Source organism: Ischnura elegans, chromosome 9 (assembly GCF_921293095.1).
Source record: "Ischnura elegans chromosome 9, ioIscEleg1.1, whole genome shotgun sequence".
NCBI lineage: Eukaryota > Metazoa > Arthropoda > Insecta > Odonata > Coenagrionidae > Ischnura > Ischnura elegans.
In genome coordinates this window covers 97,593,406-97,611,552 of record NC_060254.1, presented here as the reverse complement: position 1 = coordinate 97,611,552, position 18,147 = coordinate 97,593,406, and the positions used below count along the sequence as shown (strand labels likewise).

The 18,147-nt window shown below is 37.5% G+C and overlaps 2 protein-coding genes across 9 annotated transcripts in view; both read right to left on the bottom strand.

Annotated features, from left to right (window-relative positions):
• The window catches only part of LOC124164883 (nuclear hormone receptor FTZ-F1 beta), a 290,899-nt gene extending 286,918 nt beyond the window's left edge, over window positions 1–3,981 (bottom strand). For both annotated transcript variants that reach the window (XM_046542105.1, XM_046542108.1), the window contains exon 1: window positions 3,718–3,981. The gene's annotated coding sequence lies outside the window, so the exon portion shown is untranslated. The remainder of the gene's footprint in view (window positions 1–3,717) is intronic.
• Window positions 3,982–11,139: 7,158 nt separating this feature from the next.
• LOC124165065 (gamma-aminobutyric acid type B receptor subunit 1) overlaps window positions 11,140–18,147 on the bottom strand; it is a 33,784-nt gene continuing 26,776 nt past the window's right edge. For 4 of the 7 annotated variants that reach the window (XM_046542309.1, XM_046542312.1, XM_046542315.1 and 1 more), the window contains one exon: window positions 11,140–12,876. Coding sequence is in view for 3 of the 7 variants with exons in the window: in XM_046542312.1 (XP_046398268.1) it covers window positions 12,836–12,876 (41 nt within the window). In the remaining 4 variants the exon portion in view is untranslated. Of the gene's footprint in view, window positions 12,877–15,061; window positions 16,796–18,147 lie in introns of those variants that run through there. The other 3 variants (XM_046542310.1, XM_046542313.1, XM_046542311.1) reach the window with 2 other exon arrangements.

Sequence of the window (18,147 nt, the reverse complement as noted above, 5' to 3'; positions counted from 1 at the left end):
TATTTTCTAAAAATTACTTTTAAAAATAAAATTTTTTTGCCAAAGATTTGAAATTGAAACACCTGTTCACAGGAATAATCCGATTACAACAACGAAACAAATGTTGTTGATTCTAAGCCCAGTATACTATTAGCATAGCGATAAAAATAAAACATAGACACCAAAAACGCCAAGTTTTGTTCTAACAAACGTTACGAATGTTACAACTGCAGTCATCACAACAATTAGAATCCCCCGATAAGGTTTATTAAAAAAAAAGGCGTTGAAAAATATTAGGGATGAAATTTCCACATCCTGTTTACCATTACTTTCCTTCCCGATATTAATCTACACATTTTTAACAAAATAGCTTCTAACGACTCACTCATATTTCCTCCATCTCATTCAAAGCACCTAATTATTGGCAACATTTTTATGCAAGCCGCGGTCCACCTCCCACGCTGTCTTGGGGACACCTGTGGTTGGCGACCCAACGTTGAGGACAATTGCGCTAAATTATTACCTTCAATGAATGTGTTGTTTTAAGAGGGATTTGCAACTCTGAGAAATGGCGAACGAATGTAGTCATAACTTGGAAAAATGCTATTAAAAACGAAAGAAACGGCAATAATAGGGCTGAGATGCGTTGGAAATAGCTGAAATGCATACGAATAAAATGCATAATGCTTATTGTTAGTTGGATTGAAATATGTATAACATTCGGAGATGTGACAAAGGCGTGTTATGCAAGGGGGTGACTTTTCACCAACAAGTATTAATAACTGCATTAGGACTCCACGGTGATGTTACTTTAGAAAGTGAGAGAGAAAAACATGGGGGAGGAGTGAGCCGCCAAAGTACATGGATCACTTCATACAATATAAAATATTTTCGGGCTCATACACTTTTAATGGGGAGTAAAAGACACTCAAGAAATGGACGGGCATAAAAATGCAGTGCAAGCGGTAAAGCAGCCGTGGACGCTCGTGAAATCAGTAAACATCTCAGAAAAGGTAACAAAAAATATGTGATAAATCATTAACTTAAGGAAATAATGAAAAGACGCAAAGAGTGATGGAAATTAAAAATACGATTCATTACCCGGAAATTCCCCACCTCTCACATTCACTCGGGTAACTCCAGAAGGACCAGGCATACATTTTAAAGAAATCTCCGCGGCCTGCTACGACAAAACTTACAAAAAAACAGTATCCCACTTAGAAAAAAAGTCGGAGCGACAAATGTTCTAAATGCCAACAGTATGAATTTTATTAACACGAGAAATTGAACGGAACAACACGCGTTTTATTTTCAGTCACGATGTTCAGCTGTGATGGGCATCGAATGATTACATTAACATTGATTAATGGAGACCAGAAAAAAATGTTCCTTCCGACAATTTCGAGAAATATAGAAACAAGGAATTCGAATATCCTTCAAAGATCACACTACAACTACTAGCTGACGCAAAGGATTATACGGGGTTATCAATAATTATCCTTCAGGACTTGAAATTATGATGTAAAACGAAAACAAATCCGAAGTAGATTTCCACCTCCGAACAATATTTGGCACATCTGACTCCGCAATCACTGGTAACCAGGAGGAAAAATGACACCCAGATGAATCTTACTACACTCGTTCTGTGCGTTCTGAAATTCTACAATGATTGCCACGGTGACGATGCATGCGAAATCGTTCACGAGAAAGGAGTGCTCGTCACGGCAAAACATTCAGGGCATCGGCTAAGTTAGCAACCGGAATATCTCGAATTAGTCGCATAAATGTCAAGCCGCGAAGTGATTCAGCGGGATTTCACCTTGGAAGCCGTGCAGTACGGATCGCCCATTCCTAACACACGGATTGCAGTAAAGGTGACTGCGATTTCGTTCAGCTAATATCACATGAAAGCACGATCCCTCGCGTCCAAGCACTGAAGAAAATCCACGACTAAAACTACTTTCCCACCGGTGGCGTCCCACAGTGTGATAGTGAGCGTTGGGTGTAAGTGGAGTAATACCGCCGAACTAATTTCACGATGAACCTGACAATGTAGTCCTTAACATCACATAATAACTGCAGGCAAACTTGAAGTTAATAGGCATGCATAAAACCATCATCGCATTCTACAACCCCAGTATGCAGCAGGTGCCGCTAGCAACAAACACCTGTCAGAGTACGTACTCCTTGCTCGCAACGGTTACTCACGACGTCTACCGAAACTTAAACGAAATGCGACGAACGATGAAGCTGCAGTGACTCACACATAAGGATGCAAAATATGGAAAGGGTGAAATCATTTCAAGTTCCGCTTGACTAAAAATATACACAATGGGTAAAACAGTGAGACGAATTACTCCAATATTTCTTTAAAGATCGACTTAGGATTTACTACCTCGAGGCAAGAAAACGAATATGGTTATTCTGCACCTGGGATAAGCAATATTTCATGAGGTTCGAGAATTACAAGGGGAAAATATATTACGTTCCCCTAAATATCGCGTAAATAGACAAAAAAATACAAAAGTAAAACTACAGAAGAAAGCGTATTCAGTCACAGATAATCTTCACTTCAATTTTTCTCAGTATCTCCATTGATAACTGAATTTTACTGCACACACAACAATGAGGTGCTAATCTTAAATCCTAAAATTACACCGTGTCACTCGTCCATCAAGTGAAACTGAGAAGGCATCGCAGAAAGAAAGCCAATCATACGGGAACGGGTATACAAGGAACCAAGTAGGTATGCCAGCATTTGCAGCAGCATTAATGGGAAAAACAACAATGAGGGAGAGCAACAACAAAGACAAATCCGCGAGAGAAAAAAAATATAAACATTGAAGCAGGGCAACATTCCACACAGCACACGCACTTTCTGAATTAAAAAATATTTTTCAACGGCTTCAGTTTGAATAAACGCAGGTACAGTTGAATACTTTACATAAACCTCTTCGACGAGTAACCATAGAAACCGTAAAACATGAGCGATGAATGCGCAATGCATCTTCAAAACATCCCGGCAACACGACCTTTTTCTGTGAAGAGAGGTAGATGCTCAAGTTTCCTTCGCGAATGCAGGCGACACCACACTTGTCACTCGCTTAACGGTGAACACCGATGCAGCGGCAGCGCAGATACATTTTAGTTGAACTCCAAGAAACAACCCAAGGAGAAGACGAAACATAAGAGAAACAAGGGGTGTTTTCGAGCGGTCTTGAAGATTGGAGCAGTGGGGTTGGTCAATAACGAAGGGGAGAGATGATATAACAATGCACCGCGTTTGTGCACGTCGCACGTGCTATCAGCAGGGGGGAAGGAACAACAATATACATCAACAATGGAAGGAGATCTTTTGTCTGTGAGAGACAGGTGCGCCCCACCCCCGTTGAGCATGGCATAGATGGCGCCCCACAGAATAAGAGAAAGGGATGGATGGCAGGCAGACTAGACATTAGGAGAGATAGTTGTTGTTTAGAGAGCGTGTTGTTGTATCATAAGATGTATCCAGGCAACAAACAGCTTTACGACGAAAACCGGCACAGAAGTATTAAAACCAGAGGACCCAGTGGCCACAGGGGTTGCGCGAGGCCTTTTGAAAGGTCTCTCGGAGGATATATGCAGGAGGGCGGCGGAATGGCGGAGAACAGAGGATCGCCGTGCGTGCGCTTGCCGTCCACTCCGAAGCAAGCAGCGTGTTTATTTCGCTATTTCTAAGGCAATGGGGATCACACTCACCGTATACTATCATCCACTCACTATCCTCCTCCGTATCAGATGGAATCCAAGGCACAGGCAACGCAATATCCGACGGATGAGATGAACACAACAGCACAACACTTCCACATTCTACGGGTCCATTCCCTCAACGTCGGCACACCTTGTTTTACGGTACAATGACGCCAGGTAGCACCACCGTACGGTTAGAGGGGGGGAGGAGAGAGGAAGATAGAGAGAGAGGGGTAGAAGGAAAAAAGTGAACCGCCTGAGGACACACTCCACCTTGAAGCGGCGGACAGACTGACGCGTGATTACCCAACATCCCTGTAGATGACGCGAGTGTACGTGCGATCGCCCTGCTGCGCGCGGTCCAAAATGGAAACTCTTACCCATGATCGTTTTGGCGCGAAATTAAGTTTCATTCTTGACACTTCGTTCCACGCGAAATCAGCATCTTAAGCTAACGTGAGCAAACCGTGAAGTCTCATACAAATTACTAGAAAGAATATTAAAAAAATATGCGTATCCAAAAGTTTCATCACCAGTGAGCATGAAATAATATTATAAAGGAAGTGCGGAAATATTGAAAATTATCCAACTTCAATGAAGATTGCGAGTGTGATATGTACAAAAAAATTCACTAATGCATGGGCATTTTTTAATCAAAGTAATTAAAAATTAATTTTTAAAATCAATATTGGGGATTACAACTGTGCCAATGAATGGTCTTTAAGTCATACCAACTGCATGCCTCAATGCCTTCCTCTTCTACCGCGTCAATTTGAGCCACCATTTTATCATGCGCTACTTCATTTATTCATTCCAGCGAATGCTTCCAAACAATATGCTCTTTTGTAAGCCGCTTGAAATATAGCGCTTAATTGACCATATTATCTATATTAAAAAACAAAGTGTTATGTGCTTCAGAAAAGCAAATACAAAGCAGCAGTAATGCTCAAAGATATAGTAAAAGGGGAGCGCCTAGGAGTTCAAACCCGCCTGAAACGCTTAGTAGATACAGTCGGTAAGCATAACCTCTGAAATTGAAGTCCATAAAATGTCCCCATCCTTTGGTGAACCTCCAAAAAAACCTTTCTTGCAACAGCCTTGGTAATGCTTGCGAGTACAGGGACTCTTAGTTTGCTATACCTGCTCCCCCTGGTGCGCATGTCAATTAACCCTTTCCTGCCAGCGCCTACAATTGGAAAACATTTTCCGTGCCATGAGTAGCATGAGAATATTTTAAACCTCTCTGTACGGAGCTCTTTTTTGGGGTGCAGTTATCCTGGTATTTTTGTGCCTCAGATTTGAGACCTAGCTCAACCACCGTCCCTCTGTCCGTCCCTTTCCCCAGTCTCTGGACTAGACCCTCTAACCCTATCACAGCACAAATCCACGGTCAACTAATCGTGTTGCCAGTGATTTTTTCAACCAAACATTGCATTTGATTATCAAAAATCTACTCTTCTAACAGAATTAATAACATTTTTTAAGCATAGTGGAATTTTAAACAGGTTTCCAGCGTTAAAAGCAACAAAGTTAGTAAATACTAGGTAATAAGGCAATAAGTCCAGAAGTCCGTAATTTGTAACACTAAAATATCATTCAAAATATTGCTTACGCACAGTACAACACGAAGTATACATTTCAAAGTATTAAACAATTGCCGTATGCAACAAAATATATCATTGAAAAAGCTATTGATAATATAATCACTTCGCAACGGATTCCTGCCATGAGGATGATCATAAATGAGTGGGAGGGTTGGGCTTAATTGCCAAGGACTGGCCCTAAGGACTCGCTGAGCTGGGTCTCAGGCCACGCCTGAATGCATCTGACAATTGCTACGTCAGCGTTCACTTCCCTTCCCTCGAGTTGGCCAGAGACAATGTCCTGTCCTTTGCGATGAAAAACCTGCGACAGCTATACCCTACATCAGGTCTTCTGCATATGAATACACCCGTCGGCTCCACTTGACGTCCGGTGTGAAAGGGATGAAGTGCCTCTGCTCATGGTATTTCAAGTATGTAGACAATAATTTATGAATTATTTTTTAGGTGATTCCACTACTTTGTCCGTGGCGACGAGGTAAAATCCTCACCTGCCAAACAAGAGGTCGGGGGTTTGAGTCCCGCCTGGGTAGGTTTCCTCAGTCCAGGGCATGGTTGTTCGTGTATGTTTACTTGTTACATCTGTTAAATACCCCGGTATAAATTGGCCAATAAGAGCTGTGTCCGGTGGCTTGAGTATAAAATATATTAAAATTGTCCATTTTAAAACGTCATATTTTTATTTTATACCCTGTCATAGTAAATAATTTTTCTTAAAAGGGGGAAGTGATGAGCTATCCAAGGTTACAATTGAAGTCAACAAACTTTGTTTTGAAAATTAGTACAACCAGGCAAGAGCGTACCCAGGATCATAACTGGGGGGGGGGGCAAACCAAGTTGTGACATTAGTTTATGAGATTATTTCCTTGAAAAAATAGATTTATTTTAGTTACGTATCTTATACTAATACATATCATTTTTCGTGGGTTTAAAGAAAATTTGCTGAATGCTTTTGTTTCAATTCAGTACTGATTTTCCTTAAAGGTCTGCGAGTTTTGCTTCTATGGGGGTAGCTACCCCTCGCTGGGTACAACCATGCAACCAGGCCACTTAACATAGGCACTACGGTAAAGCTCATTTTAAGCTAATTTTTCATCACAGTTACACAGGCGCAGATGTAGTTAGTTATTTAGGAAGGGAGATAGGGGGAAGGAGGTTTATTTCTCTCCGCCGTGTCTTGTTGGTATGCAATACTCATCAGCGAGAATGTCTGAAGCCCGATATGAGTTAACAAGCAACTTTAAAATATTCAACAATAATTTTTAAATATTGCTTCTAAAGCTGGCAAAATAAAAACTTTCATTGGAGAGCCATTTAAGTTATCACATTTTAATCTTTCCAAAAGTTACAGGGGAGTTGTTTCTCCCACCCCCTCCCCCAATCTTTAATCCACCACTGCAGTTACATGGTTCACACATAAGGATATATTGGAAAGGAACCAAAGAACTTTGGGCTGAAAATATTACTTTTTTGTACCGAGTTAAATTGAAAAAGTATGAAACATGCACTAATTCAGAAGAGACTATGGTTTCACAAGCACTTTCCAACTCGGTCATTGTATTTTGAGCAAAACAAAATATTGATTCAAAGACAAACCTGTCAGCTAAACCAGTGCACTCAACTGCCCAGACCTATGGGGCACAATCCTGGCTGTGGTGGCCCAAATAGTGCCCTGTGTCAGATTTCTTATGTTTTCAGCTTCACTATACAAGGTAAGCAGTAATTCATCACATCCTTAAATTATGCTAGGAATCCTGAATCACATCAATGCAATATTCATTTTTAAAATTTTGGCAAGAATAACCTTCTCTGACAGGCTCTCCAAAACTAATAGCTGACGAATTTCAATTATTTACTACATGATTAAATTGAATTGAAGCCAGAAAATTATTTTGGAGACATTTTTATTTACACCTTCTTCATCAACAGTTCAATAAAATACATTTCATACATACCCTAAGGGCATTAAACATCCAAAATAAAAATTCAAATGCATTAAATTTGAATTCTGTCAAGGTTGAGTCACTGCTCACGATCATAGACCAAAGAGGAATATGTAAGGTAAAAAAATACTCCTCAAAAATCACATTCATTACACTGATAAGCACCCTACACAAGCCAACATGTTAATATACTATATTTAATTTATTATTACATAACTTGATATATTAATAATATATAGCAAAACATGTTTAACAAGTAAATAAATTTAAATTGATAACATCATTTTTCAATTAAAAGCCAGAAACCAATCCAAAAAATACTTCCTGACTGAAATAACTAATAAAATAATATTAATTTAGCACCCCCAAAAGTGTGAATATTAACCTTAAAAATATAGCCCAACATTTAACTTCCAAAGATTTAAATCAGGACATCAGCTTAAGTGGCTGCAACACCAACTATTTAACGGGTCAAACTAGAAATTGAAACAACTTTTATGACTATGTGCCAGCCATCAGAAACAATTAAATCCCACAAACACTACAAATTCACTATAACCAGAGAAATATTACATAAAACAACAATGTTTTCACACATAAGAACAGTTTTCCATGCAAATACTCTACACGTCAATTATGTACTTAAAGCTGCAGTTATAATGAACAGAGGAATTAGCAGTCATGCATTATTAAGAATTTCACCATTATGAATTATTTTAGAAAAACAATTATTAACAAACAATGAAAGCAATCAAGTTCTTGAAGACAAGGTTTCTTTTTTATCAGACATGCCATGTATTAAGTTGAAGTTAGCCATTCATGGTAGGAGTACTCAAAGTTGGTCTCAATGAAAGCATAGGGAAGATGTAAGGAGAAAAGACACCAAATGATAGCATGCATGAAAAAGAAATACAACGGAAGATAAGCACATTCAAAAGATTATGGATAAGCTGGGAGCATACTATGTATTTAATTCAACATTCATTTCAAATTTCAACAAGACAGCTGATATTCATGGAAAAGAATTAATTCCATCGAATACCAACAAACCAATTGGTTATCATAAAATTTTTGCTTGATACACTAACATTGATTTTTGTTGGATTTTCCACAAACATGAAGGTGAGTGATATTAAATTCATCAAATATATACATTGGACCAAGGATCCACATAAAAATACTATCAAATTTTATTTTATTTATAAAGATAATCTACAATATGCTAGAGTTACAAGAAAATACCCTAAATTTGACCTTATGCCATTTCGCAAGTTATATCTTACGTCAAGACATTAGTCAAAATATCACTACAAAACTTTTTTGTCATGTGGGAAAATGTCATATTTTACTTCCTTCCTGGAAGTAATGCAACACATTTCATTGACCGCCTTATAAATCTCAGCTTAACCGCTGCATTTTTGAATTGTTAAAGTAACGTGAATCGAAATTATACATCTACAACTACATGAGAAAATGCAATTGAAACCATGGATGTAGCCTGAATTAATACGAGGCATTCCCTGGTGGGAAAGTAGACTCAATATTTACAAACCATCTATCTATGATTAATTATCACTAGTGGGGAATGGGACTGGCTAGTGGGCTAAACACCAGGTTAGTATGTTGTATTCCTAGCAATCACATCTTTGAAAAAAATATCGAAAAACTGATTGACAGTAATCTTTAAAGTGACTGTACAAGGCAAAGAACAACATTCAATGAACTTCTTTCAAGAAAAAATACACACCTTTTCGAAGTTAGGATTTGGTTATACATAATGCATCAACTCATTCTCTATCATCATTCCTCCATTTTTTTAAATCAGGACTCTGCTACTCAAAAAAAGGCAAACAAAATGGCTCACAGTCAGGGGCAGATCCAGGATTACTTTAAGGGGGGGCACAAGCAAGGCCGTATCCAGGATTTTGTCCTGGGGGGGCACAATGATACCTTGCAATACAAAACGAACACAATGATAATGGAACCGTATTAAAAATCTTGCATATTTTTTAAGGGGGGAGAAGGACGTGCCCCCGTGCACCCCTCCCCCCCCTGTAGATCCGCCTATGCTCACAGTTATAAAATTTAATCAAATTTAGAAATCCAGAGATGGGTAATGTACTGATTTTGTAATCAATGCTTTCATTCAATTTGACACAATTCATTGATTGATAATGGTCTCCGGATAGAACTTAAATTTAGGTAAAAAGTATTTCACGCAGCTGCATAAAAATCAAACAATCTTAGATGAATGTTTGAGCAAATGCAAGGAAATGTTGCCATTGGTTGGGACACACTGGAGGAGATAAAAGAAGATTCGTGCTGTAAAATTTCATACGTAAAAAAATTAGACTTAGTATTTTGAAAATAAGTATGTACATTAATTTTTAATGGAAATATTAATTTAAATTTTCCATAGTATGCTCCCAGGAGATTTTAGTTTAATTTCAGATTTGAGTTTCAGAAAGTATAATATGTATTAATGGTAACTTATTAATAACAAACTACTACAAAGAGTACATTCAGCAGCAACTAGCAAGAAATACTGTGACAGCATGACGAATGAAGTAAAAATTTTTGATTTTGAACTGCCAATGATTTATTCTTGTTTTGACCACAAATGCTTCTATGCATCGGCTTCACTGTCAGGTCTAATGAGGAATAAAAGTGCTTAGAAACTTTTACAAGGTACATCTTACATCAAGACATTAATCTAAATATCACTACAACACTTTCGCGTCATGTGGGAGAATTGCATTATTTACTTCTTTCATAGAAGAAATGCAACACATGACGCATTTCATTGACCGCATTAAAATTATCAGCTAAATCGCTGCATTACTTGATAAATTAAAGAAACAAATGAATCTATCTAAAACACTAAGAACTACATGAGAAAATGTCATCAGTGGTGAATAGGATGATAGTGGGCCAAACACCAGATGATGTTGATAAACTTGCAATGAATGAGGGCCTTTCCTATCCTTTCATTACTTTGATTTACTCCCTCCCCTATTTACAGTGTATTTACAGTCTATTTACATACATACATATAGGTGCCTAAACTTTTTTTTTCCTCACTAGACCTGATGGTGAAATTAGAGCTTTGAAAAGCTTTATAGTTGAGCCATTAGTAAAGTGCAGACAGTGCAAAATCATAAATTTTACTTAATTCTATCCAAAGAATATGTAATACACATTTCCCTAGGACAACATTATGAGCACCCTCTACCCTCCATCAGGAAAATGTTTCCCCTTCAAGAGATTCATTCAAGAGGTAAAAAAAATCCATTTGCATGCATTGTTTTCAATTACATGTTCAGAGAATATTATGTTATCTGATACCTATTATGTTTTCTTCCCAATCAATATCTACTTAATTCTTAATTTTTGGCATATTGATCGAATGTGTAACACCATAAACTGCAGAAATGAAATTTATGAAGAGCAAATTTCATCAGATATACCAGAACACTGTCTTATCTTATGTCTTCGTGAATAAGCACAATTGAACCAACCCAGCCCCACCATCTTCAATCAATAAAATAAAATTCATCCATTATACAATACTTTCAAAGTAATACTGATAGATCACAAAAATCCTCCATCAAATTTTAATTTCATAGCGAAAACTTTTTTTCCACAATCAATCAGATAACATAATGATCCTAGATCAGGGGTCTCCAAAATACGGCCCGCATCCATCCCGCGGAGGGCTTTCATCCGGCCCACGCACTCGTTTCAAGTAGCGTGCGATTCTCACTCGTTTAACTCTGTGAGACGCCGCTAGGAGCATTGCAGCGCTGTACTGCACGTCAAAGTCGCCTTCAACTGTTCGTAACTAAGAAATACACCACCGGATACTTCAGTAGATGTTGGTATCGAATACTTCAGTCATCAGTAAATTTGCTATCCGGCCCGCGGGGCGATTCGGAACTTGGAATGTGGCCCTTGTGGCCTAGTATATTGGAGACCCCTGTCCTAGATCAATCACATGTTTCTTAACCTAACGCATGTGATTGTAAAACCAGCAAGGCCAACAAAAAGCCAGGATGACTTGTGATAGAATAATTTACCAAACAAGCACACTAATTCCATGCCAAAATAATAACATGAGCGTTAAATGAGGACCTCACAACCGCAAGCCATTAGGACAGAATTAAGATTTTAAAAAGCCTAAAGGCACAAAAAACATTGCAAAATACAAGATGAAAACATGTTTGATCGCTACAACTCACATGAAAAAAAAAATTATAATTTAATGTGGACATTATCAAATAAAAGCAAGAGTACACATTTATTCATTAAATTAAAATAGGTAATGAAAGTGATGAACTGGATATGCTGTGATCAGAGCTCTATGCTCATTACAACTTGCATGGGTCCATCCAGAAATAGAAGGTTGCATCTTAAGTTTTCCCATTCAAATCAGGAATCAACAATGTGCACTGAGTGTAGCCACACATAATGGAATAGATTTACACACATATTATAGAAAAGTATGAAAAAGCTATGTGCATCAATTTTGAGCGGAAAAATAAAAAAATATTATCAGTATAAAAGGTCTTTTGTACATTAGAACTTCCTTCATTCAACAAGTTGATGGAATTGGATGCAATGATGTAGAATGAGCAATAATGCAAAATTAAAATTAAATGTAAAATGAAATTAAACTTTAAAAATTTTTTGACCTACCATTTGTGGGAAAACGATTTACCTACAATATCTTGGACTAGAAAACAGAGCCTAACTAAGCACCATGAAAGTACGACCAAACCTGATACATTCAAAACATTTAAGCAGCTACCATCAGATTACACATCATAAATAAAGTATATGTACAGCATACAGGGTGCATAACACGGACACCAATAGTAAGTTAATTCTGTGCAATAGGTTTCGAATAATGACACTACACTTATATCACATTAAAGAAAAACATTACCTTGAATAATAAATAATTACAGAATCAGCAGAAAATGACTAATCAATGAGCTGATGTCTTTGGAGTTTATACTATATTAGAACTCAATGTCATTTGATTCTATTGAAACCATTATGAAAACATGCATTACCCCACATAACTAACCAAGTTCAAATAGGCATAATTCTACAACTCAAGATAAGTTATGATACTAAAGTGAACCTCGAAATGACAGTTAAAGAGATAATAACGATTCAACTCTATAAATATTTCGTATGTGATATTAATGAGAAATTACGCTTTCATCGACTTCTCACTAATGACACAATATTAACAATTGGTTTCTCTCTCTTTCTGAATAATCCTCAACTTGTTTTAAAATTTCTAAACAATTTAGCCACATTGCAAGGAATGAGCACATATTATACACAACAACCATCACTTTCAAAATGATCACTCACTCAAGAAACAGGTATAACATATATATTACGTTAGCATCTATCTCCCTCACCCTCGGATACTTATGGAGGTGAGTAAAACTAGCCAATGTAGACTTCTGCAACCAATTAGCACAGAAACACACCATCAGCTTGCTCCGGTCGGAACCTGCAGTAGACCCTTTGACCGAGTTGAAGACTCTAAAACTCCTCACAGCCGCTTCACTCTGTCCGGGTGAAAGTGATGCACTTTTTTCCTTCACCTCGATTGGTCACAGAACAGCCATAGAGGGTTAGAAAGTTAGTGTAACAAGAGAGGGACTAAAGAAGTGGAGCAATGACTATGGGGAGGACAGAAAATCTCTGGGCTTTCAATTATAGCAAAAGAAACATTGGCACACGTAACAATGAGAAATGCACCAAATTTTTTTCCCAAGAACAAAATATAATACTTTTCCCAGCCCTTCAGACAATCATAGATGAAGCCATTGCATAATAAATGCCTCTCACAAATAACACAACAATAAAAATAAGGGAAAGTGGAGATAAAGGACTAAATATTGCTTCAGAATTTATTAGCTTTGGTTGCATAAAAAGTACCAAACTGCATTTCACGAAATAGTTTTGTCAACTTGTTGATGCATTGAAGCATGTGTAAAGTGAGGTTATGGAAGTATATCATGAGTGCTATCGACATCATATATTTTCAAAATAAATCTTTTATAAACAGACTAGAGCCTAGTGATATGTTTGTAATCACATGCATGGAAATATTTTATTCAGATCAACAGATTAGTATTCAATAACATTATCCTTGGTTCCCAGAAACCATTAGCTACAGTGTAGTAATTCATATTGCTATTTTAAGAGAAGGTAAATAAATTCTGTGAGTGAACAGTAAGAATCCAAACTTTCTAGCTAGCATAAACCTTCTGACAATTAAAGTGTGCTGTAGCAACATGTGACTCTGTGCAAATTGCTCAACTCACAAAAGAAATCACTTCATTGCCAGCTTTTTATTTCCGTCTAAAAAATTAATTTGTTCGGATTAGCAACATTTCATGCTGATTGACACAAAAAACAGCTGATTTTGATTATTGCAAATCCATTGATGTTTCTATAAAGACACCAATGATTTATTATTTATTTATAAATTACAGTAAAATTTGATCCCATTATTGATGGAGTAGATGAGCATCATAATCCAAGTATTAAGAGCCAACGTGATTATGTCTGCATAGGCAGATTTATTCCTCATTCATTAATTTCCCTGGGGAAAACAAATGGGTAAAACATGATAAAACAAGATAGGATGTATCTCAAGCCAGTGCTTGCAAATACATATGTATTGGAATGGACTACTTTTGACTGGTTGCCCAATAATGTAGGCGATACTTTGGCCTTTTCAAACTTGGCATTTAAAAGGGACGGGAGCCATCACGAGGGGTGCCCCCCCCCCCCAGGCAATTTTGCTGAGATGGAAATTAAATTGCACTTAGGCATACTTTTGGTTTGGAACTGGCTGTTTTAGTAAATGCACATGAAGAAAGGGAAGGCTACCTCCTCATCTGCCCATCTACTGCACGACATCTCCACATCTTTCTGTGGCCGCTGTCGCTTTACTGTTCATGTGTGCTACTTTGTAGAGTAGGAGAATATAGGCTATCCTCCCAGCACCCAGCATGATTTCTACAGCAAAAGTTGCATAGGTTAAAAGGTGCTTTTTTTGGCTTCCAGTGGGCTTCAAAACAAACAGGGGCCCTTCTGTTTTGAGCCATATGTATTCTTTCCTATAAAAATTTGATGAGATTTCTTGCTTCCTTCTCACTAGAGGAACCACCACTGATCATAAATGAGGTAATACGAACCAGTGGTGCAGCGAGGGGGGGGTTATGGGGGATAAATCCCCCCCCCTAAAGCCCAGAGAAATATTTAAGTTTAATCCATTTTACTTAATTGGATCAGAATTACTTATAGAATAGTGTTAGGATTAATCACATATTCCTAAGGAAGCCGTAAAACTTGCCATTTTCAACCATTAATCTTAACACGTTGCTTACGGATGGCGAGAATTCTCGTCATTTTTTTCCCCGAATGTTCCGGACGGATGACGAAGATTCTCGTCATTTAGGCGTGTCAACGTAAACAATATTACAACGTACAATACGTATTCGTTAGTACGTTTTCAGTTGTTGTTCGTTATTCATAATGAATTGATGCATCATAACGTTTGATTGGGTAAAGTTATATTCTAAAAATTAGCTTTTTAACCATGTTTAAACCAAAGGCATTACGCCCTAATAGGCACATATTTCCAATCTCAACACCTAGAATCGGCGTTCCTAGGAATTTAAATACCCCGGTATGCAACGTGTTAAAATTTTTCTGGAGGAGGGCCCCCCCACAAATCCTGATTACCCTGGCGGGTATGCAATGCCCCCACACACCTAAGTATTAGTTGCGCCTAAAACTCCCCCTAGCCTTAATTCATAGCTGCGCCCCTGATATGTACGTACATGCTCAATTCAACATTAATTGATGTGGAGAAAGTGCATTTGAGATTACTCACATTTACTCTTTTTCTCCGGGATTAGAAGGCAACAGTTTCACAAGTGACAAAAATCTTTTTCTTCTTAAATACCATTTATCAAAATTTTGCTACGGTTTACAAAAGTATTCATTTCTTTCTTTCATTCTGATTGCCTGTCTCATACATAACTCCTATGTAGCAACTCGCAATCATCACCAAATTTACCGATTTACATCAGAATGATCTGCACTCAAACCAATCTAAAATTTCTGAAGTACCCTAGCTAAAAATGCCTCGTTAACCAACATCGACTGAAAATATTGATACTCAGCTATTGATCGCAATGGTCAAAACCCACAGAACAGTTATCATACATTTATTCAAAACTTTCGAAGGCATATGTATAGCATCCATTTGGAATGATGTTTTGCCTTTAACTTATAAATTAAATACTTCTAGGCTCAAATTTCCTCCGGTTCTGGCTTAAATAAAACCCACATCTTGAAGATGGCCATGACGACATAATTAAAACTGCTACTAAAGAAATCATTGAATGAGGATAAAAATATGCCAAGCACACATCTGGAAAAAATATTTCCAGATAATCATCATTATGGTCATAAAAATATATATCATGAGTACATGTTACAAAAACCTAAATATTCATTCAACCATCATACCTGAAATTGATGACTCTCTCCTCTTTAGTTAAGGACTTGAGTTACTTGACTCCAGTAAAGAAATTAACCTCAAATCTATTATTTCAAAAATTTAAATTCCTCAAAGAGGGTGCTGCATAAAAGAGAAATTTTCCAGTAGATGAAAAATTGGATTAAGAGATTGTTGTGAGGCACTGAGTTTTTTCTCTGATGCAAATTCTATGAAAATTGTATGCAATATATGTACGTGTAGTTTTAAAATTTTCCTGTACATCAATAGCCCTAAAAATAAGTATGTTGTGCTTAGTTCAAAGTTTCTTGAGCAATATCAAAAAATAGTGAGTTACATCAAAAATATGTGCCAGATCTTAACTTGAGTAATAATTGAGTATTCCCAATTATGATCACAAGAGATATTGGATTGGTTAAGATAGTCAGATAGAAATGTAAGAAGGCAGAATAAAAAGGTAATTTTACAGAGTAAAAAAGATTCAGCAACATTATTATCAAGAGTTAGTAGCAAAAACACTTGCTTAGGTCATATTAACAGCACTTCCTCCTCATCAAAAATGCAATACTGACACATAATGATGGAATAGGGATAAAAAAATGACCATTCAAGATAAACCTCAAAGGAAATATATACGAGAATGTGCATTGGCTTCTCTGCATGGTAAAATTGATTGAAATAGCAAACATCCATATAATGTGGTGGAACTAATATTGTCTTACGATGATAATAGTGCTAGTGTTCGTGTTTAGAGCAAATTTTTTCTCCAATACCCAAAATCCAATCGATACCCACAAAAAAGGAAAGGTTTCATAATTTTATCAAAATCCATTCACAAGTAAATAATTCGCCATTTCGATTTCCCAAAATGACATGGAAATTGGGGTTTGATTACTAGCCTTGGCTTTTGGTAAATGTGCAGCCATCATGCAAGCTCTAGTATACATTTCTTCTGAGGGATAGACATCCAAAATCCTCCCCTTCTGGTGCAGAGATGTGTCATGAAAATCAGAAGGGATTTACGCTTCAATCAGAAAATCCACTGCCTTCCAAAAGAGATGCCATAAGACTACAGGTACGACTCGGAGAACTCAAAATCCGAGCGGGATGCACGGGAGCTCCCTGTGTAGACTGAGGATAGGCCGAGGCCAACAGCAGAATCTGAGTTGCCCTCGTCCACCACCAGGGCCGCGCCCCCTATAACTGGTCCCTCCGCAGCTCCATCGGCTGCCCCCGCCCCACCTTTCCCCAGAGAGAGGGTTCGGCGTAAGGGAGCGTAGGGGAGGGGTCAAGGGGGTTGGGAGGGGGGGTTGAGGGAGGGGAGGGGAAGGGGGAGGGAGAGAGAGGAGGAGGGGGAGCCTCACCCTCCCCCTTTGAACCACATTGGCCGGAATATAAGACAGCACTCTGTGTCATCAGAGAGTGTTAGGGTTTTGAATTTCCATTGTTTCATGGGGAAGAATTTCACTTAACCCTTGCGCTATCATGACAATTTCTGTTTTCAATTCCTGATTCAAGAGCACACCAGGCATTTGTAAGAAGAGACAAATTCTTTTCTTTATATTATGAGCACTAAATACTGTAGAAGTAATACTATTTCCTCACGAGTGATACAAATTTATATGTATAATCAATCTCCAGTATATAAGTGAATCTAACAAAAAATATAATAAACAAACATCTATATACGGAATTAAACACAGATAAATAAATCTTTGAGCTGAGAGCTTTGAGCAAGTACCAAAACTAAGAACAAGCAATGTTACATTTTGAGATTAATTGTTTCAGACAATCATAACTGCACATTTTTGTCCAACCTTCATTATTCAATGCCCTTAAAAGTCTAGAGTATGAAATAAACGGTGGAAAATACTGGATGAAATAAAATGTCGAAAAACTGTTTTCATGGTAGTTGCAAAGTGCATCCAAATGTATGTTTGTGTTGCATTAGCTCAGTATCTAAGGAGTTGTTACCCCATGTTTATAGACAAAAAAATGCTTAAAATTATGTCCCCTACCACGTCTTGAGGTATTGAAGATTCATCCTGAAAGACCCTGTATTATCTGTACCACAATGTAATATAAAACCTTTACCAAATGAAATAATATCACTAATATCACTACCTTCACATTTTCTTTTTTTAGATCAGCCCAGCATGTGTGTTAATATCTAGGATAAATTTAGAATAACGGAGGGGCATTTAAAGAAAGATAGAATAGTTTCATCCATCTTGTGAGACATACACTGGTGGTAGGGAATGTGAAATTCTTGGTACTATTTACTGACATTTTAACAGTTTAATGAATTGTCACTTTTGCAATCGTATTTCTCAAC